This window comes from Hesperophylax consimilis, chromosome 24 (genome assembly GCF_061612785.1).
Source record: "Hesperophylax consimilis isolate HC1 chromosome 24, BYU_Hcon_1.0, whole genome shotgun sequence".
NCBI classification, from domain to species: domain Eukaryota; kingdom Metazoa; phylum Arthropoda; class Insecta; order Trichoptera; family Limnephilidae; genus Hesperophylax; species Hesperophylax consimilis.
The window spans coordinates 7,996,314-8,019,659 of NC_142859.1; the positions used below are offsets into that span (position 1 = coordinate 7,996,314).

The window sequence follows — 23,346 nt, forward strand, 5'->3', positions numbered from 1 at the left end:
TTTATAAGCCCAGAAAAAAAAATGTATACGGCCTATGAAAACTGCTTCAAAGTTCAAAATCTCCTACTTACGAACCCATTTTCGGTTATGATTTTATTGTATAATGTGGCAAATTAAGTTATTTATAAAATTATCGAAAAAAAAATTAATTATTTATGCCTGAACATCCACAAAATAAAATAAAATACACTTTTTGGCCATGTTTTTTTCTTGCATAAATCAAAAAAAGGCGGATGGTGTTAAGCGGGAATTTAAACCTTCTCGCCATCTGCGTAAGGGTTATTATTGATAGCGGCTCAATTTAAAATATTACACGACGTAGTGCATCGCCTTAAGGCTAGATTAGGTTAGAAACAGTACAATATTAATTGAAGAGTCTTCCACATTTATTTTTCGGAAATATAAAACTGGTAAAAATGACGGAGGTAAATCAAAAGTCAAATATACCAGTGTTAGGTTCGGTTAGGATCAATAACTTATTGGTAGAAAGCTCTCTCACGGATATTTTTGTTGAATTGGGAAATAGACGGTAGCTGGTAACCCTTGGGAAGAGAGGGAGATATACTAGTACTTGTGTGTTTGTCGGGAAATCAGTGAGACAATGGATGAACAAATATTTGGTGTTTACATTGAACATACTAGGTTATGAGTTGAAAGGTGATTGGTGCGCAGAGGGAAATATTAATGTTAAATTGCAATAATAAAAATACGATATTATTAAAACATCAAATTGTAATTTTTAATCATACAGTATACAGTACCATAAAATGATTTGATCGCTTCTAGGGGCTTTGCTCTAACCGCTGAGCTAACTTGACCATATCAACTTCGGTGGTATTTATACTTCGACTAAGAACTACCAACATTATATTTGTAGGAAGGAGTGCGCCAGTGATACTTTGGCATCCGCAATTGGGGTATGTTGTAAGGTTGAAGGTAGTTGGGAGGGGAAAGAGATGGGAAAGAGGAAGTACCTGGCTAATTAGATCTGGTCACCAAACCAGTCAATAATATGGGATATATTATTTTTAATGAATAAATTGTAAAATAACACAAATTCTCAAAAGACCTCTGACTTCCTAGTCTCGAAAAACATGTTAAGGCGAAGCTTAATGCTAAATCACTATTTTAATTAATCTTTATAGTGAATAAGTGTACATTATGAATACCAGAAAATATGCTTTAGTAGATAAATTAGAGGTTTTCCTATCGCCTCGCTTGAGTAGAATACAAATAAAAAAATAAATTACTCAATAAAAAATATAAATTATCGAAGGAAGCAAACACTTTGTGGCTTGACATTATTACACAAATGAAAGAAAATATTTGTTTTAAACCACTTTATTAAATTTATATACGTCGACCGGTTTCGGTTGAACTCAACCTTCATCAGGACAGTACAAAACTGAGTTTATATTTGTACTGTCCTGATGAAGGTTGAGTTCAACCGAAACCGGTCGACGTATATAAATTTAATAAAGTGGTTTAAAACAAAGCTATTCTTTCATTTGTGTAAAAAATATAAATGTAATACTAAAAAAAATATTTTTTCAAAAGAAATGTATGAACGCGCAAAGGAAACAACTTAAAAAAACAGTATTATAGCTAAGATTATCTGTGACAGTTTCAGTAAATTAACTTTTTGTTTTCTAATAAAATTATTCACAAAATAAATAAAAACCAGTTTTATGCTTGAAATCGAACGTTTCTAGACTCCGTTTGTCAAGCGATTTTAATGCCTATTTCCTACAATATAAGGTAAAACAAAAATATACACATTTTTGGCTTTTAGCTTCCTCTTAATGAACTTACTATCGCCGTATTGGTGAAATAATACCCTAATTGCATTGTATAGCTTCGTCCTTTTTTTAGTCTGTAAATTTGTTTTTCGTTTCTGGTCAATACTGTCGAGATGATAGCCGAGTTGGGTAATACTTTTTTACCCCGTCATAGTTCGCATGAGGGTTACGAGCCGTTAAAATGGATTATTAGCACTAAACGAGGTCTACTATGCACAGAACTACTTCATAGTTATGTTATATTAATCCCAGGGTACAAAAGATAAATTATTATATGAATAAACGAAATTTTCTCATCAGCTATCCAAACCCTCTGTAAACGTTGTACAAAATAATATGTTAGACTATCTGTACAGGGCACCCGTGTGTTTGTATACATAAAATAATCCTTTTATTTTCTATAGCGGTCTCCGGGGTAGGAATATCGCCCAGGGGAGAGGCAGGTTAAGGGAGGGGAAACAGAAGGTCGCGGGGTGAAGGAATAACGAGCAACGAATATGTATACACAATACATATACGTTATGCATATGTACGCTCACTGAAATTCGTTTAGCGAAGGCTTGAAATATTTAAAGATAATACATACAACAAATCAGATAAAAATGGGTTGAATCAAACGAGGGTGAATAAAATGGGAACAGATAACACTCGAAATGTTTTTCTGACAAATTTATATTGCGTTTTTTAATATAAATAACATACCTTTGTAATAATAATTATTGTTCTACGGTTTTTCGCTTTGTTTTCATGATTAGTTGGTAGAGCAATACCCGAATATAAAGTATTTTTGTTACCTTTACAAAAAGGAATATCTTTGCACGTTCAATACTACTAAAATTACCTTTTAATTCATAATATTTCAAAATAGGTGCTTTAATACCCATCGACTTCATTATAAATCATATATTTAAATAAAATTAAAACGAAAATAAATAATTTTGTGTAAATCTACCACCATTTTTATTATTACAGGCCGTCCTATAGAAAATAAACCGACAGTTAAAGATACTTGTTTTTGGACTTTTGTACTGGGTTTAGCAGGGTTTGGTACCTATCCGTGCAACTAACCTATACTAACTATACTACAGGATTTTCCAATAAGAGGTGTTATTTTGAATAGCCCGCTATTTCGGTAGATGCTACTTTTGAAGCTGTTATTTTTTGAAATTTGACAAGAAAAAACTACGCCATTGATAAAAATGGACGATACACGCTTCAACAACGCATTGAAATTATTAAAATTCACTTGAGTGAATCAAATGCATATCATCTTGAATGATGAGGCCCATTTCCACCTCGGTGGCTTCTTCAACAAGCAAAGTTGTCGCATCTGAGGCTCGGAAAACCCAAGAGTTATTGTTGAAAAGCCTCTCTATCCTCAACTTGTGACTGTTTGGTGCAGTTTATAGTCCGGCGGAGTCATTGGACCTTACTTTTTCCAAAATGAGGCTGTAGCAACAGTTACGGTGAATGAATTGCGCTTTTGAGAGATAATTAATGATTTTTTACAGCCGAAATTGGATGGTATCAATCTGGTCAACGTTTAATTTCAACAAAACGGCGCTACGTGCCACACAAGCAACGAAACCATTGATCTTTTACGATTGAATATCAAAATAACACCTCTTATTGGAAAACCCTGTACTATACACAATAAGTCAGGGCAAAAGTCCGAAAACAGGTATCTTTTTTAACTGTCAGTTAATTTTCTACAGCATTAATAAAAGTATTAATAAAACATTATTATTATTTTATTTAAATTATTTTGTATGAATATTATGTATAGTGTATTCAAAGCGATTTATTTTCAAATTACAATGACTCCGCAAAGAGAATTCGCGATTCTTGAACAAGCAACATAAAAAAATAACGAATTTTTTTATTATAGCTGAAGATGGTGTGCGTCTGTGATTGGCGAAAAAGTAAGTTTTACCCCACAGATGGCGTAAGTGTCGACGTAAAACTAATATCTATAAAATTTCGTCTCTGCAAAATACATCCGATATTTTTAAATTTAATATTAAGATACGTGAGATAATATTATGCATTTGGCGCTTGTGGGTATGTTCACCGGCCTAACTATTTTTTTTATTGAAATGATCTAATATTTTTCGTAAATGAGGCAATATAGAAGATTTAAGCTGTTCATAAATTCATCACAAAAAATTGAAAATAATGTTTTTCCATCGGACGTTAAATGCTTATTTAGATAAATGGGAAGTCGTTAAATGTAATGCTTAATTAGTGAATACGAAATAGAATTTAAAACATGGGAATCGCCAGCAACACGTATTTATATGTTAGTCTAACATATCTGCATTTTCCATTTTTGTAATTTTTGTAGTTAAGATTTCGTTTGAATGTTTTCATTTTGTCGCATGTCAAGGCCGCTTAAATACGCAATTATTTTTAAAAAAATAATTATAATGATTAAATGTTTTTTTAAAAATAAATTTTAATTCTCTTACAGTTCACGAAGTAAGTACCAGCTATACAAAAAATATAATAATCAGTAACTGCCTGGGTAAGTATTAGTGTTTTGTGAACGCCTCACTACATAAACATGTGCTGAGGTGTTCGCATGCTTTAGATCAAGTGTTATTATGCCGTCATTAGTAAAAACACAAATTTGTCTTAGATTCGTACTAGGATTTGCAAATCCCGAACCTTTTCTTAATCCCGTGGGAACGCTTGATGTAATTTTTACTAAGGGGTATAGAATGGAAATAGCGTCGATATTTAAAAAAATATTTTTTTAATACTAGGTATCAATTGTCTTTGATACCAGTATTGAAAAATTACATTAAAACGGTGGCAAAGTAAATCGTTTAAGAGGACTTCTCGTATAAATCATGTATGTTACTAGTAGTATTATAAAAATATATTGAAAAGAAATAACTGTTTTATGAGGTATAAAGCCCGATTGTGGAAATCACGCTCTTTGCTTCCACACTTTTTGGTGGGTCTGTCATCAAGAAGGCTTGAAGCTTACTGAAGATATCTTTCTTTTAAAAACAGTTTCCATTGAACCAAATTCAGATCCTGAGTGATTCTTTTTCAATTTTCAGACTTAACTGCCCTGATAATAGACAGTCCAAGGGTTTCTGAAACCCCGGCTAATGGAGACGGAAGCGCAACAATATATTTAAATACATTTAATGAAAGTCTCAAATCATAATTTCCCGTTCTACTCTAAGCTGTCTTTATCACATCCAACTGATACAGTCTTCAGCCCACCCATTCCTCAAACTTTTTAGGATGATTCTTCAGTTTATTTTTCGTGTTTACGTGTACATCCGAGAAGACATAATGATGGTTAAGTTAGAAAAAAGTAATCATCTTGATTGTTGCTATAAATATTTTTTATTCGTGGAAATCCCACAATCACGATAAAGTTATTTTTTAAATTAAGGAAGATAGTATCAATATCCCGTCACTATCAAACGGTGGAAATAAAAAAAATGTTTAAAAATAAAAGAAAATTAATAGTAAAATTAGAATAATTAAAAAAAGTTTCCCTCAATATTATTTCTTTCAATAAGTGTTTGTTTAAAATTCTATAAAATGTAAATAATCCTTTTTTTGTATAAAACTGATTTCGAATTGTTTTGATGTAATTATTAATAGTTTTTCAGTATTCTATTTATCTGCTCGGTTAAAAACAAAACATCAATATGATCACAGTATATTGTTTTTTTTTAAATTGAATTTTGTGTTTTGATAAAACAATAATATTTGTAGCACTTAAATAAATTAAGTAGAATGATACATTTTGTATGACATTTAAATCTTAAAATTATAAATATGTATAGGCTATTATTGTAAATAGTTAAATAACAAGAAATTGACCGCAATCTTAATATTCTATATGGAAGACAGAATTTCTGTATCTTGTTTTAGTTAGTAGGTTTAACCTTTCTATAAAATACATTTCATTATGTTTTACTCGTAAGTAAATATTTTATCTTTGTATATTTCTTGAAAGATTCGATTTTTTTACAGATAAAATTATTTTTTCGTATTTATATACCGCATGTACAACCGACAACAAAAAATTCATCTTATTATTTCAAAGCATAAAGTGCACAGAGTAAAATGAGTATTGCTATTTTTTTTAAATCTCTTCAAATTATTTGTAATCCGGTAAAAAACGGGATTGCAAGCCGTTTTCTGAAAAACTATTAGTAAATTCCTCATATATCGGAACACTTGTTTATGCATCTGCCTTGTTCATATACAGTGACGAAATGCTAAAGAATTTGTGAACATGCGTTCCGACAAACGATCGTATTTTAATAAAAAAATTTTGACCTGTCAATTCATTAGTTAAGAGTTTGCAATCCCGTTTTTAATCGCATCAAGAGATACATAATAGATGAAAATTTTTTTATATCAGTAAGTTTTCTTCGTGTGCAAATGTGTTTTTTTTTATAAAATATTCAAATTAGCATCATCTTCGAAGGCGAAGTTCGTGAAATATTTTAAGTTTACAACTAAAAAACGTAATATTACTCAGGTTTGTAGAGATACATAATTTTTTACATATTTGTATCATACGAGGTAAAAAATATTTAATTAAATTTTCTCAAATTTTCAAAAGCCTTTTTCATTTCTCCTTCTATCCAAGGATTGGCGGTGACTGGTTTCCACTGGAAAGTTTCCGGATGCGGTCCTTTTCTGGACTTGTTCTAGCAGATTCCAGGAAATCTGGGCATTTTGAGATGTCTGGAAGTCTCTGCCCTTTACATTTGTTCCTCCAACCGGACCAGAACTTGAATCCTTCCAGTTCCCAGATCTTCTGAGCGCAGATGGAGTCGTCAGTTATATCATCGTTCAAAAGTGCTGAAAAGAAAAATTATAAAAACTTTATTCAAAAACTTTTGAATGGGTTATATTATTAAGAAGTAATTTACTCACAAACTCTCAGTAAGCTATTTATTAACGCTATTCATAGAATAACGAACGCTATTCTATGAGAACAGTTAAAGGCTTATCGATTTAAATAAAACAGAAGTGTAGGTATCTTGCGACAAGATTATAGAATATTCTTCCTGATGGCATAAAAAAATGTGATACACAAAAAAATATAAATAAAATAATAATTTGGATCAAAAGTTATTATAGGGCTTATACCGGTGTACTCACCCAAATTAGAAATTATTGTTATATTTTAATGATATAATGTTTATAAGACAAGGTTCTTTATGCATGGCATAAAGGATAACAAATTATTATAAGCAATAGTTATTCGCCTGAAATACCCATACAAATTGAAAATATCTCCGTATCTAGTAAAAATAAATGCTCGCACCTTCTGACAGGTACTCTGAACCACTAAGCTACGTCGTCTTATTCCCAACCCGCCAAACATTTAATATATACTATTATTTCATGCAACAATTATTGCTTATTGCATTTTTTCACCTGTAAACAACCAATTTTTTTTTGTAGGAAAAGTTTGTTTGTGCTAAATTTGAAATTATTTGACATTAATCTAAAATATATACCTATATATTTTTTAACGATAAATTAATGTTTGTAAGATAATTTTTTTATTGCATGGCACAAAGGATAACAAATTATTATAAGCAATAATTATTTGCCTGAAATACAAATGGAAAATATCTCTCGGGTGAAAAAAAATGCCGCCCACGGGAATTGTATACTAAACATGAATTTTAAATTTTTTTACAAAAAGATTTATTTATTAAAATTGATTAGAAATAGTTACTAAATGGGTCTTTGGGTTATATGTTATATGTAAAGAACATTGATAAAATTGGGACTAATTGTGGGAATAGTTTAGGTAAGCGATAAAGCAGGTACCAACATTATTGTATTGAAATTAATTCATTTGTAATATTTTATTTGAAATGTGTATTTCTTTAGTTAAATTTTTTGACAGATGTATTAATTTTTAAAGTTTATTACGTTTTATGTTCGTCTTTAAAATGGACAACGTTTGTTTTCGAAAAGCCTTGTGAATTTATCGAGGTGCAATTTTTTTATAAATACCTTCAGCTTCACAAATCCTAAAATTTTAATTTCCCGTGGTTTATTACGAACTTGCGCTAGTAAAATAATAATTGTAGATTTGTCTCCATGCAATGACATTTTCAATATTTTGTACATCTGCCTAATTTTTACGTATCAAAGGTGTAAATAATATTGTTACATAGTACTGTTTTACTGTTTTGTTACTGTAAAGATTTTTAATTTATTTTATATTGAATATTGCACTACCTTCTATATCATTCTTATGCCAACGTTTTGGACCGCATTACTGTACATATTTGCAAGACAGAAAATATGATGTGATGATAAACACCGCAAAGATATCCAAAACATTTCCACAAAAGCAAGAAAATGCCATACAGCCTTAAGTGCCCATTTTATTTTTTATTTGGTTTTACGCACGACTTAACTTTTACAAGGATTTTAAAAACAGAATATACCTAGTGAACTATAAAAAATTATACATAAAGTTTTCAAAGCATGAAACAACATTTAACTAATATACTAAATAGGTATGAAACAAAATTAGTGAAAGATGTAAAAATAACATAAAATAAAATAGAAACTAGAATAATACAACATAAGACAGATCACTAAAACTACTTTACAACGCTTCTATAATTTGTTGGATTCAACAAACTGCTGGTTATTCCATAAATGGTGTCGTTAAATATATCAATAGTATCCCTAAACTGTTTGCCTAGATCATGCATCTTATTGATTGGTTAGTGTGTCTTATAGTTGGTTGTGTATGTATTGCAGAAGAATAGTACATTTTATACTTTGATCTAAGTCTGTAATAGGTCTAATATTGTGAACAAAGTAACAATTTGTAAAATAAATTATTCGATAGCCAATGACGCACGACATGTATTTCTTTTTCTACATCGAAAAAACACGAAAAAAACATTTATACGTTTTTATCACCACTCCAACCCAATATAATAATACACATCTTACATTATAATATGCAATATTTGGTGTCCCGTTGTTCAGTGTTCGTACGCTTGTACCAAACAATACTGGGCATAACACGGATGCTATCTACAAGACTAGGTATTGTGTATGAACATGTATTAACCACCAAGTAAAGCTATTGATACTCGATTCGAGTGGGAGTTTGTTCTGAACTTAATATTGGAGCATAGCCAAAATAATCAGGAACAACTGTACAAGCAATACTGAAATGTATGTACATAATTATTTTGTGTTTCTGCAGACAATTTTGTACTAAAATGTCTACTTTGGTAACATTTTCAAACTTTTTAACGATTGTATATTACATTATAACCATTTAATAATATGTTTACCGAATTCTGTAACATTCTAATGGTAAAATTAAAATTAAAAGAAACATTGTAATTTTGTAGCATATTTTTTGAAGATTCACACAGCTAACAATATTAATTATTTAATTTGATTTTTGGGGTATTGAACTGTGTTTAATGTCTTGTTCTTGGTCAACTTTTCGGATAGCTTTGCAATATCTATGTTCAGGGTAGATGTGCAGAGTGAAGAAATATGTAAGTTTATTTATGTAAGCATCATTCATTCATCAAATCCCGGGGTGCGCAACTAAATTTTATTTGATTAATATGTGTTATTAATTTATATAAATTACTAATTAAAAATATTACGTAGTAAATTTGCGGCACTTTCCAGAGTGGATAATTCTCTCAGTATCGCCCTGGTGTAAGATCACCATTCCGATTTGAAACGTTACTTAAATGGCGCCGTGTTTGGTGACCAGATCTGAATACCCAGATTCTTCCCCACCTTCTTCTTTCCCATCTATTTTCCTTCCCTCTACTACCTTCAGTCTAACAACATACCCCAATTGGGGATGCGAAAGTCTCACTGGCTCCAGACTGCATGCAATTATAGCCAACAAAGTTTGAAAATGGTAAATTTGTTGAAGATCAACTTTTCAATATCTACACAATAATATATTATAAAAATGATTCTAGCTGATTATAGATGATTTGTGTTCTGAGTTTGATTCCTTGGCAATGCACTCTTCGATTACAAACCCAAATTTTCAGATGATTTCAATTAATTGAATTCTATTGGTTTCAACCGTAACTTTTGTTTTTAAGGTTAAACGCGACGGTCGTTATGATTTTGTTAATTAAATTATTTTATAAAATACGCTACATGCAAGTGCGCCCGTATATACGCAATTTAAATGTGAATACATTGTGTCTGTATAAATACTGAATTCTTTCAAGAAAGTCATTCAAACACTGTATTGTATTGATTCATCGATAAAATATTGTATTTGAATTCTTTTTTCAACGGCTTCCTCTTTTCCCTTTGTTCCCCTTTTGATCACTTTCCCATGTGAATATATTATTTTAATGTTATCATATAGAAACAAATCGAGTAAAATATCTCTTATTTTACCTGGGAATATTTTAAGTTTTTTCGTAAATGAAGTTTTATTCTGCGGACTGCAAATAATTTTAATGTGTTTTTAATTAATTTTTATCTACAATTGTTATGTGCAAAAATAATAACAAAAAACTGAATTTAAAAAAACCATTTATTTATAAAATTTTATTAAAAAAAATTATGGGTAAAAACGTGGTTTTAAATAAAAAATACTATTTAATATTTTTTAAACTTTTTAAATATATTTGAACCGAGTTAATATTAAAATTTTATTGCATGTACGTGATTATTTATTTATTCTTTGTAGGTTAGTGTTGCCTTTAGCTTTCTTTAGCTAATTGCCCTTATCACGAATTTTATTAAAAAATGCTACTTCCCATGATGTTGTGGTGAAATTACGCAAATTCGTGTGCATGGTTCATATATCTAAAAGCGTTAGTAATATACAAATATAGGATTGACTCAATGATTAAGTGATTAATTCGATTAATGTATCGGAACATGGCCATAATGTTCAGTTTCCGACGAATGGGAAATGACATTTAATTATCACATTAAAAAAAGGGTATCTCTCCTAACCATGGCGTTGGATTATAATCCGCTTTAAAATTTATTGATGATTTTGTTTATTTATTACAAAGCAAATAATTTGGTTATATTTTAGGCCCATACGGACTTTTACAAATATATGCTATACTCGTATATTATAATTTAATGGAATGGTAATCATGAATTAAAATTTTCTATTTAAATTATATTGAACGTAAACAAAAGAATAGTTTTATGCTCACCTTAATAATAATCATTAATAACTTTTGAGGTATGTTATTATAGCCTTCTTATAACTAAATTCAATGCAATTGAACACAACTTCTATTTCTGGGAAAGTACTGCCAACTGCATGCAATCTAGGTACAAGCGAGTATCTAAATGACTCAGTTATGATATTGTGTTTATAAAAATTAATTTTCGATCGAGTAGTTCTGGTTGGTTTGTTGAAGTTGATTAGGCTCAGTAAATCAGGGCCGTCTATAATTCTATTAACAATGTCGAAAACTTAATTCAAGTCGAAAACAAGTTTTCTATCTGAGAATTATTAATTATATTTTAATAATATATTAAATAATGATCATCTCTTGGTGTATTTTTTTAAAAGTACCGCACAAGGTTCCAAACCATCTAGAGACAATAAGACTATGGTTTACTCTTGGGGTAAGTTGAGAGGCTGGAGGTGATGAGGAGGGAAATGAAATGGGGAAGAAGAAGGCGGGAAGAACCTGGCTATTCAGAATCTGGTCAGCAACGTTTCGATTCCAAATGGCGATCTTTCACCAGGGCAATACTGAAAGCATCTGCTATATGGCTCTGGAACTTGCAGGATTTTGTTTAAATTTGATATTACAATGAGCCATTTAACAAAATATCGTTCTGTGTCTCCACAAAGGTACGCAGATGGAAAATACGACCATACATTATGGTCACGCCACACTTATCAATATGCTAATGTTTATTCGCATGTTTCTATATATTGATATTTACATTATATCCTAATACAAAACACGCGAATTAATTTACGAGAAAATAACTAAATGTGGACGACGAAACAAATGGCAAATAAATGTGTTAGGTTAAATAATGTCTGTTGTTAATATTGCAATTATCATGTGTGGAGAATATTAATGGTGAAAATAATTATATTTCGGAGTTATTATGCAAATAGGGATACGAGGCCGTTTAATGCTGGCCATATTACTATAGAAATTAAAAGGTTGTTTTCATTTTGGCAAAAGCACTTAAATCTTGTCTGTTTGCTGTGAAAAATATTTAATTCGTTTTTTGATTGATAATGCAAATGAAAATATTTTTTCCTATACACAAATATATTTTTTACCAACTTAAAATGTATTAATTATTTTTTATTACGTGATTCCTCGCAAGAACGCCCCTGTCTCTAAAGTGTAAAGGTAGGGGAGCTATGTCACCATCCGGTTAGGCAGCGTTGTAGGGTGGGTTGAAGCAGGGGCTATAGGAAGAGATTTATTAATGCGTATCTTGAAGAGGCCCGGACTATATGAAGGAGGAAAAATATGTAATATGTAAGTTATTTTTTTAATTTTGTCATGTAAAACAATATCGGGTCTATTATGACTAATCGTTAGGTCTGTTAGTAAATTTTTATCATAATATATTTTATAGAATTCGTTTTCTAAAAATAAATTTGGTTCGCATTCATAATATTTTTAAAAATATTATTTTCATTGAAATAAACATTTTAAACAATTAAGATAGTAAATTATTAGAAGCAATAAATATTGGCTTAAACACAAATATAAATTGAAATAATATTCCGAGCAAAAGTAAATGCCGCCAACGGGAATTGAATCCGCACCTTCTGATTGTCTTACCTCTGATTTTCTCGGTAGATTTTTTCAATTTGTGCTGCGGCTAATATTTATTTCTTATAATAATGTATTATCCTTTGTGTTGCGCATAAAACCTTGTCTTGTAAAAACATAATTTTAACTTAAGTACAAGATAGTACCTTCATTATAAATTGATAAAACCACATAATATTTAATTTAATTATACCACCATTAATTACAACAGCTTAATAATATGATTTGTTGTTTATTGAATACACAAGGGACGACGAATTATTGCAAAATGCTAGATTAACTTAATTGATTAATTGTTTTGTGTTTAGTTTGTAGAACTGCGTGTAGGCTTTCGATTAATACTATAATAATAATAATCAAATAAATATACTTAAATTTTACTGATTAATCATATAAAATAAATACCATTCAATAATTTTCTTTAAAATGTTCGTGTCTCGAGTAAAAAGGTTCCATTGACATTCAAATTAAAAGATTTTCCTTATCTTGAAATTTGGGTATCATTTCGACAAGCTGGAGACAAACCACGTGATTTTGGCAACAGGAGGGTTCGAGAATGTTTTGAATATGACATCAATCTACTATGACATCAGTCGTACATTGACCGCCGAAGAGCGCACATTTAAATAACCTAACTATGCTAAGAAAAGCAACGTTCACGAAAGTAATTCAAAGGTTTGAAGCGCTGTCCATTGTGGAACGTGTCTGCGCAGTATCTTAATGTTCGTTCTTTAACGAACCGCTCGGCGTAGGGACGCTTAAATTCAGTAAGGTTGCTGAATCATAACACATTTTTTAGTGTCTTTCAAAATTAAAAATAAATGTACATATTTAACAAGTATGTATATATCGAAAGCACGACTGTTGGTCGATGATCGAAAGCATTAATTTATTATAAATTTATATTAAGAATTTGACTGATGTAATTTAACGTACATAATCAAACTCATTGGAGAGATGGTTTAATGCAAACAAAATAAGCGAAATAAAACAAAAAAAACTTTAATTAAATAAGTAGTTTGGAATAAATTAATTCTACATTACCAGTAATGGCAATCAACGTCTAGCGATACTTTTATTTAAATGAATACCCACGAATGCAGTTAGTTCGCTTTCGCTACTAATTCATATTCATACTAACTGGCGATCTGAATTGCTGCATTAATGAAGTAATCATCACACTGCATCCGAATTTCAATAGTATCAAATGACTTAATTAATTCCCTGGAAGAGCGCAGTGAAAAATATAACTTAACTTCATACTGATTCATGATTTGGGTTGGAGATACGATTGGGATGGATAGAAGAAATTTCCAACATTTTTTTTCACAAGAGGAGGGAGTGAACACCCAGGTTGTAGGAGAGAGGAAACATAGAGGCCGTCAAATTGCTCCACAGCCTTGCTGTTAAACTCAAGAAAGAGTCGCAGAAGCGACAAATGTCAACAGTGTTCATTGGGCTCTCGTTTGGCGCGTTTCCCGACTAAGTACCGGTGCCAAAGGGATCAATGACGCTAGTTCTTATAAGCGTATGCCCATTGATGTATTATACTAGATTAGCCCTGTCTAGTTAAATTCATTTTAAAAATAACGCCACGTAGCGTACGTCACAAATATGGAGATGAACTTGAACGTTCAAACTCGTAAGCGAAACCACGGAGAATTTGTTGTCAGAGGTGTTGTAATATGGACATAATTCAAATTTAAATATTTTGAACTCGGTTATTTTTGTGATTGAAAAAATGAACTTGCCCAGCATAGCTGAAAAGCAAAATAGACCAACAAAAGGTAAAACGCAATGCACAGTGCCCATTTCGCATTGCGACATAATGCGTGGGCCTTTTCATAAATGTGCACGTGAACCAAACCAAAATTGTGTTGGGGTTATTTTTAAATGAATATGCCGTGTCTAGTCTAATTAAGTCTATGCGTATTCCATTATAAATGAAAACAAGAACAGCATACCTACTTGACGCATATGCTAGATTGTAAACCATTTGTAAAGATAGGGGAATGTATCAAACGGACCTACCAAACTATCACAAACACCTAATTGTAATGGTATTTCAATGGAACATCCGTGGAACTAGTGTCTTTGATACCAACCCTGGTACTCGCTGGAAAGCTGTATTCAAGGTAGACTTCAGCGGTGTAATGATTTACCGGCTTCTGGGTTTCCTCCTTTGAATTTGACTAAAAATGCCTACTTTTTACTTCTACGTAACATAAAGTAGATATATTTCGGTTTGGTTAATATTTTTGGAAATAATTGGCCAAATGCTTTGAATCATCGCAACGGTGCACTGTGTTTGTATTAACGTATTACAAAAAGAGGAAAATATTTTTAAACATCAGATTTTATATAAGGCTTGTCGCATTTCACCACTATGAGAGTAAAGCGCTCGTGTGCGACCAGCATTAAGGTAGCATAATACTCTAATTACGGGGGTGCGCTCGACGCTCACATTTTAATTATTTCTGATGAACGTATTACTAAAATCTCAAATGTTTCTAGAGGGATACCTATGAATAGATGATATTAATATTTAAGAATAATAAAATCAAATATTTTATGTAAAACGGTTTTAAAATTTTATAAAACGTTTTTTCATCTATAAGTTTACCGGTAAGCACAAGATTTTATTTTTTTAATGTAATAGTAACATCCCGAGGGATCCCTCTAGAAACATTCAAACATTTAGTTACACGTTTATCAGAAATAATAAAAATAAATTGCACGGAGAGATCGATTTTCTAGGCCTGCTAGAGCAAAGTCAACCGTAGGTCTATCCATTAAGCCAGGCCGCGAGCGCAAAATTGTTTTTTTATGACTTCATCGTAAGATTAAGAAAGAAGTCACTAAGATTCCACTTTCTTTTAGAGATATTATGATAGCGCGAATTCAACCGCAGGTCTGTCCAATACACCTGGGCTGCGAGGCGCATATTTTTGTGCACGGCTGCTTCACTTACGTCATTTAGAGTCTGGCTTAGTTTTATTGTCCGTCTTAATAACTTTTACTATCTGACTAGCGATGGGTCACGACTCATATTATTAAGAGAAGAAGCCACGGTAACATCTCAATATTGAGAATAAGATCGACAAAATGACGTATAATAAAAGGTGTTGTAACAGTAAAAATGCGTTCCCGAGGTCAATTCCCAGTTGAGATCATTATCTTTATATTTTACCATGTTTCTGTTTCAAGTTTTGTTTAGATTTATTAATATTATCTTTGGCTTAAATGTTTTATTACATCGACGGTATTACCTTAAAAATTTAATAAAGAAATTTTTTTCGCATGGAATTGAAACGAAAAAAGGGTTTTTCTAAAAAATGCGATGGATTCCACGTTAAATCCCAATCTGATCGGGTAAATGCCTGGATTCTTTATGCAAATTAGAGATTCAAAAATATTTAGGCAACTCTCCCCACAGTCCCCACTCACCTTCAAATACAATATTTTGTTAATCCAGTAGCGTGACAAAATTATTATTTTGGTTTAATTTTTAAAAAAGAACAAAACAAATGCCTTTCAGAAGATTGCAGGGATTTACATTTTACACTTTTCACTAACGGTGAATATTTTAAATTTCCTTCCATATTATATAAAGCTACATTAATAATGTATAATAACGTTTCATTTAACATGGTAAAATTTTGAAACACACTCACAAAAAATAAAATGTTTATACTTGTATGAAATGTGCTTTTTTATACAAATTTTGTTAAAACTTACATTCACAGGCGATGTTGCATTCGCCTCCCTTCTTTCCTCCTTCTTTGCACCACTTTTTGCTGTTGATCTGAAATACGCAGAACATACAATATTCTTAAATATTAATTTTATAAAACTATTTTTTTCTTCCTACTGAAATCAGCATTTTTTTCCACATACAGAAAATACGGTTGATTAAAATAAATGTCTATTACTTTGTCTAAAAACCAATATGCCCCTGGGTAAAGTGAGCTAACTTTGGGAGGTTGTGTGACAATTGATGTTAACACATTGTCCGCAGCTAGCTCTGAATAATACTTAAATATATTGCTGTTCTTATACTTACCAATTCGTATGTTCTGCCTTCTCGCCAATTCGGGTTGCTTGGGTGTGGACTAGGGAGGTGAATTTAATTAAGAACATGTAATAATTATAAGTCTCGATTTTAATTAGGTTTTTCAAATCTTAATACTAAATCTAAATTATGCTTATGTCTACTTACATCTAAATCTTAACTAATTGTCATATGGATCGGATACAACTAACTTCATAGAATCTTCTGCGTTCCGCGGGGGCGTTTCCAGGCGTGGTGTCGTCCGAATGCAACAATGGGGTTGTGGCGGTGGGCAGTGGGTGGCGCGCAGTGTTTATTATTTTGTTTTATCACTATTTAATGTTCACAAGATACATCGGCACTTTGCGGCACTATCCGTTGAACTGTTAGTTTTGCAATGTTTGGTTGACACTTTGAATCGCAACAGCACTTTACAATACGTTCGTTTATTATCCTCTTTTAGTAATGCCCATTTCACTTTTTAGTTTAACCGGCGATATCGATTGTCCACTTTGTACAACTCACTTTCTTTGTTTCTTAGGAACCTCTTCCTAACTAGCTCGTCTCTCTCCTGTCTCCCTATATACTGTCCTGGTTCCTCTCGTAGGGCCTGTCGCCCTACACCGCGTCGCCCTACCCCGCACCACACACTTCTTTCTTTACAACCCCCGTCTGTCAACACTTTCTTTGTCTTTGGGCGCACTCTGCGGGACATACTTAGTTTAACGTTCAAATTTATTTGTGACGCAATTTGATTCGTCACAACACCCCCTTCGTTACAAAAGAAAATTATGGTTTCCTACAAACATAATTTTCTATTTCCTTTTTCCCATATGACAACCTTCTTAACTCTAAACATGGTAAATCTTAAATTATAAACAATTCAATATTCTAAATTTAACATTTCTTATCATTACTTATCCTCATAATTTTTTCTCTTTTTCATCATATCTCATTTTCAACGACAATCCTTTTCGCTACACGCTCTTTCACACCCACAACAAAACTCAAGTCAAAACATTTAGCCTATCAATATACAATAACATGAAAACAATAAAAGTGACAATAAAACACATTAAAATCAACGATGAATACTAACACCTCGACTAACATAAAAACCCTTTTTTTTTTTAACCAAGCGATCTAATCCTCTCCAGACACTTGAGGATATAAACCTTTCAATTTTTGTTTACAAATTTCTTCCCAAGCATGTGACCAAAAACTAATGACAAGATTTTAAATGACAACATGAAATGACAACATTATTAATTACAATATTATTAATGACAACATAAAATTTTCAAAGAATCAGGATAGGGAAGGAGTTGGTAATTCATACCTACCACTTCAGTTTAATCTCCCCTCAGTTCTGCTGGCATGTCTGAAGTATAATAGAATTCCATACTTACATACGCATAACTCCTTATCAATACACGTTGATCACTTAAACCTAAACCTTAGTTGTACTTTGCAAAAGAGGCCGTTACTAATCTTTATTCACTCCTCATTTACCTTAATCTATTAACGCCTACATCTTCGATAACAAAAACAAGAAATCTGGTGTACATACATAGTACATCTGAAATGAAATGAATGATAAAAAACTAAACAAGATATGGTAACAGAGTTGTAGTGAATCTCCCGACGTGATACACAATGGAAATTTGAGCGCCAGATAGTTTCTATTACACGGAGAAACCACCAAAACCGGATACTCTGTCTCTCATTTAACCGCTTTTAAGATGCAACCTCAACATGTCACATTTTATCATCCCTGCTGGCCAATGCTTCAATGCATCATCCCATTTTATTTAAATTTTTCGCACTTTTACATATCTTACAGTCTTTTATCACGCGCGCAGAATTCTTTTCAGATATGGAGACGTTTAGGTACACACATACTAATTTCAACGAACGCGCGCATTTGTTCCACTCAAATCATGGAACGTTCAGTGCTCGCTTTCGTTTTCGCATTTTCGCTTGTGGACGCACTTCTACCAATACCGGTCTTTTATCACGCATGCAGACTATTCAGATATGGAGACATTTAGGTACTCTCATAGTAATTTCGTCAAACATGCATATTTGTACCACTCAAATCGTGGAACGTTCAGTGCTCCTTTACGTTTCCGTTCGCATTTCACATTTTTTAACTTGTGAACGCACCTCTACCAACACCGGTCTTTTATCACGCACGCAGATTACTTTTTAGATATGGAGACATTTAGGTACTCTCATACTAAGTTCATCAAACGTAAGTATTTGTACCTCACAAATCGTGTCGGTGGTAAGTGCTCCAATTCGTAACTAACGCAGTTCGTCATCACATTCGCACGCGCCCTTTTATTTTCTCATCTGCGCAGACTACTATCCGAAACATTGCGAGACTTTAGATACAAGATAATGTACGGTTTCGCCGAACGAAGATATTTGTTTTCTTCAAATCGCGTTAAGCGAATGCGCCTTAACCCTTTCTCTCCCCTCTCTATCGGTCGCCTTCCGCCATCAATTTTTAATTATCGGATTTTTACCGAACACATAAAATTGATCGAAATTGTGGTATGAAAATGAATTTCTCTGAATGACATATAGAAAATACATTTTTATTCTTATGCCGTTCATACACAGCAAATTTTTACTAACTTGCACGATATGAATGCGCTACAAAATCCTTTTGTATCATCTTCGCGGTTGTTCTATTTTTACAGTGAGATATTACAGAGTATCGCGTTGTACGTTTCAACATGTTGAAATATAAAATTGAAATTTAATCTAGCCAAAACTTAAGTGTAAAAATGGACTAAATATATATAACTTACTCTAACCTATTTTTCCGATCTCCACCGTGTCACATCACAATCGTGGGTAGCTCCGATTTCACTAGATCCTTAATGTGATATCTACCTGTCTCCTTTCCGTTTGTATCCGCTAGAAGATATAAGACGTCGGAAATTTTTTCTTTTACGACGTTTTGGATGAATCTTGGAGCTAATTTACTTGAAAAGTATGCAGCAGCATCAGAGTGCACGAAATTTTTTCTCCACACGACGTCCCCCGGCTTATAAATTACTTTTCTTCTACGTAAATTGTATGCACCTGCATTTCGTTGGAAAGCTACCAGCAAATTATCCCGCACTATATCGAAAACAGTTTGGAGTTCCTTTAAGGATGATCCATAGAATTGTGTATCGTTTATTCTAAGGCCAGTTTTAGATTCGGATGTCACATTATTACTCTGCGGGTGAAAACCTCCGTTCAGCATTTGTTCTCTGCCGTGAAATAGGAAATACGGTGTAAATCCGGTGGAAAAATTTACCGTGTTATTCATTGAAGTCTGTACCATTGGCAAGTGAGAGGTCCACGCCCGCTGATCCTCCTTGATCATTATGCTTAGTGTCGTCTCAATTGTCTTATTGTAAGCTTCAACTACATTTGATTGAGGAGCGTAGTATGCGTTGTAGAACAAAATAGGTACATTGTATTTTCTCGTGAATTCTTTCAACTCTCGAGATATGAATTGCTTCCCATTGTCCATTTGTAGCACTCTCGGAGTCCCTAATGGTAATAATATACCAAATTCCAAACACTTTATGATGGCCGCGGAGGTAGCTTTACGTAGGGGAAATAACCAACAGTACTTTGTAAATACGTCGATGCAACTCAATATATACGAGTGTCCAGACCGGCTGCGAGGTAATGGGCCAACTAAATCTATGGAAATCATTTCCATGGAGGCGCTGACTGACTTCGGAGTGGACATTTGACCTAAAGGCGCCCCTGTTGATGGTTTGTACGCCTTGCAGGTTCCGCATTTTCTAACATATTTTTTAATATCTCTGTACATCCCTGGCCAATGAAATCGCAATCGAGCTTTCTTAAATGTTTTAAATGTTCCCGGGTGACCTATTGTAGGAGAATCATGACATTCTCTTATCGCTTCTTCTCGTTTAGCATAGGGTACAACCCTTTTCCACTCGAAATTTCCCGTCAAGGGGGTTTCACTTTCAACATTATAGTAAAGAACGTCTTTCTCAATACGATAACGTAAATTTGCAGCCGGATCATTTAAACATTTTTCATATAAATCCGTGTACCAACAATCTTCGTTTTTCTGAGACGACTTTTCTTTTATCTCGCCGACTTCCATCCGAGATAAAGCGTCGGGCACAATATGTTGGGATCCTTTCCGATGTATAACTTTAAATTCATATTGAGAAAGTCTGGTGGCCCATCGAGCCAATCGGCCAGATGGATTTTGTAGGCTGTGCAGCCATTTAAGACTCGAATGATCAGTGACCAATGTAAATTCCTTGCCATCTACATAGGATCTAAAATGATATACCGAGTCCAATGCAGCAAGCAATTCTTTTTCGGTGGTACCATAATTTTCTTCGTGTTTATTTAGGGATCTAGAATAGTAAATTATAGGGTGTTCTCCGTCCTCAAAGATCTGAGTCAACACTCCTCCTATTCCTAAGTTACTGGCATCCGTATGTATGGAGAACGGTTTCTCGAAGTCAGGGCATCGCAAGATCGGTGCGGACGTTAGCGTATTTTTTAGTGCTTGAAACGCATTCTCGGTTTCATCAGTCCACTTAAACTTAGTTTTTCCATTTTTAGCACCCGTTATTTTAGTCAATGGTGACGCTATAGTAGAGAAATTTTTAATAAATCTTCTGTAATAGCCACAAAGGCCAAGGAAACCCTTTAATTGCTTTGAATTTTTGGGTGTAGGATAATTTTGTACACTTTTTATCTTAGCTGGGTCCGTTTTAAGTCCGTTAGCATCTACCAAGTAACCTAAAAAACGCAGCTCTTTTTTACAGAATTCGGATTTGCCCAGATTAATAGTTAATCCCGCTTCATTGATCCGATCGATGGTTTTGTGTAGTAGTTGCTCGTGATGTTCGAAGTCAGGTGAAACGATTATGAGGTCGTCTACGAAACAGAAAACGTGATCATCCCACTGAGGTCCAAACAACTTATCTGACAGCCTTTGTAATTCAGCCCCAGCATTTTTTAGGCCAAATGGCATGCGTTTAAACTCGAACAATCCCCTCCTTGGTACTACAAACGCGGTTTTTTCCCTTGACTCTGGGGTGAGTGGTATTTGCCAGTAGGCTTTTGATAAGTCTATTGATGATATGTATTTTGCGTTGCGCAGGTTATCAAGGATTTGCTTAGTGTATGGAAGTGGGTAGGAATCACGACGGGTAACGGAGTTGAGCAATCTAGAATCAAGGCACAGTCGTGTAGATCCATCTTTCTTGGCCACCATCACAACAGGACTCGACCATGGTGAACGCGATGGTTGAACCACCCCCACCTTTAGCATTTCTTCTAATTCTTCCTCCAATTGTTTTTGTCTGACCGGTGATAGTGGGAAATATCTTTGCTTGATGGGCGGTCCCTCAGTCTGAATCGAATGTGCAATAAGATGTGTTCGTCCTAGTCCCTTCTCTTCAAATGAAATGTTTCGCGCTTTTTCAGTAATCAACATTATCCTCCTTGCCTGATCCGGTGTTAAGTCGACTCCATTTTGACTCTGCGCCACGGCATCAATCGCATTTTCATCTGACGTGCACTTAATATGCTTAAAAAGGTTAGGTGCAACGTCGAAATCAACCCAAAAATCTACTCCCAAGATAAGTTTGGTAGTTAATGTGGGGACAATGTAAAATGTCAATAATTTGGTAACGCCTTCACATGAGACAGGAAGTGTAATGCATCCGTCATTTCTTTGTTGTTTTCCGTCAGCGGTAAATATCTTATAGTGCGATTCACTCTTCTGGTATTTGTTAATGTTCAAACTCTGATAAGTACTACTATTCATGCAATTTACTGAGGCTCCGCTGTCTAACAGTCCTGTAAATTTTTTCCCATCTATTTCGATATCAACATGAGGACGGTTATCATTTCCTCTGATGCACCGTATAGGTTCACATCTTGCATTTAAATAAAACAGCCTCACGAATTCTAGCCAGCTTTTCCACTCCCGATCGGCTTGTGCTGCTCCGGGCCGATCGGTTACTCGTTTTTTATGATCTCTTGGGTCACTTCACAAGGGGTTGCACTGACTGGCCTCGACTCTCTGAACTCCAGAGCTTGTAACTCGTAGCGGGGTGCATTGGTAGTCCTGTACGAATTTCTCTTCGGTTTTCTACATTCCCTGCTAATGTGGCCTACTTCATCGCAGTTATAGCACTTCGGACTATTCTCCCCTCTCCTCCAGTTTGCACGTGGTGGTGCTGATCCATACGTCTGTGAAACTCTTTCTCTACGTGGTGCTATATCCGTTCTCTGTGAATATATGCCCGCCCTTGGCAATCCTCTTCTTTCTATAAGATTAGGAGAGAATGTTTCGAGATCATTGCACACCTGCACCAACTCGTCTATATTATTGACGCGTGCTCCCGCTACAGTGCCGGCATATGCTGAGTGTAAACCCTTTTTCAAAATGTATATAAGTTCCGATTCAGATAACGGGTTGTCGAGGCGATAGTTTTTAGCTTGCGTAATTAGCACAAACTCCGCAGCGCTTTCTTCGTCTGCCTGACGTGAATCGTACAGCTTTAAACGCGCAGTAATTTGTGAATCGGCTCTTTCAAAATGCTTTAACAGTTTGGTCTTCAAGTTTTCCCATGTCAGTTCCGAAGATTTAATAGTTCTGTACCAAATAAGAGCGACCCCTTCA

At 33.5% G+C, this 23,346-nt stretch overlaps 2 protein-coding genes across 2 annotated transcripts in view; one reads left to right on the top strand and one right to left on the bottom strand.

Annotated features, from left to right (window-relative positions):
• Lrt (Leucine-rich tendon-specific protein) overlaps window positions 1–23,346 on the top strand; it is a 311,734-nt gene that overhangs the window by 146,183 nt on the left and 142,205 nt on the right. The window lies entirely within an intron of this gene.
• LOC149411868 (lysozyme-like) overlaps window positions 1,487–23,346 on the bottom strand; it is a 44,698-nt gene continuing 22,838 nt past the window's right edge. Inside the window, exons 3-4 of the mRNA XM_089646528.1 lie at window positions 16,340–16,406; window positions 1,487–6,641 (exon numbers count right to left, since the gene is read on the bottom strand). Coding sequence (XP_089502654.1) covers window positions 6,418–6,641; window positions 16,340–16,406 — 291 coding nt within the window. The 3' untranslated portion in view covers window positions 1,487–6,417. The remainder of the gene's footprint in view (window positions 6,642–16,339; window positions 16,407–23,346) is intronic.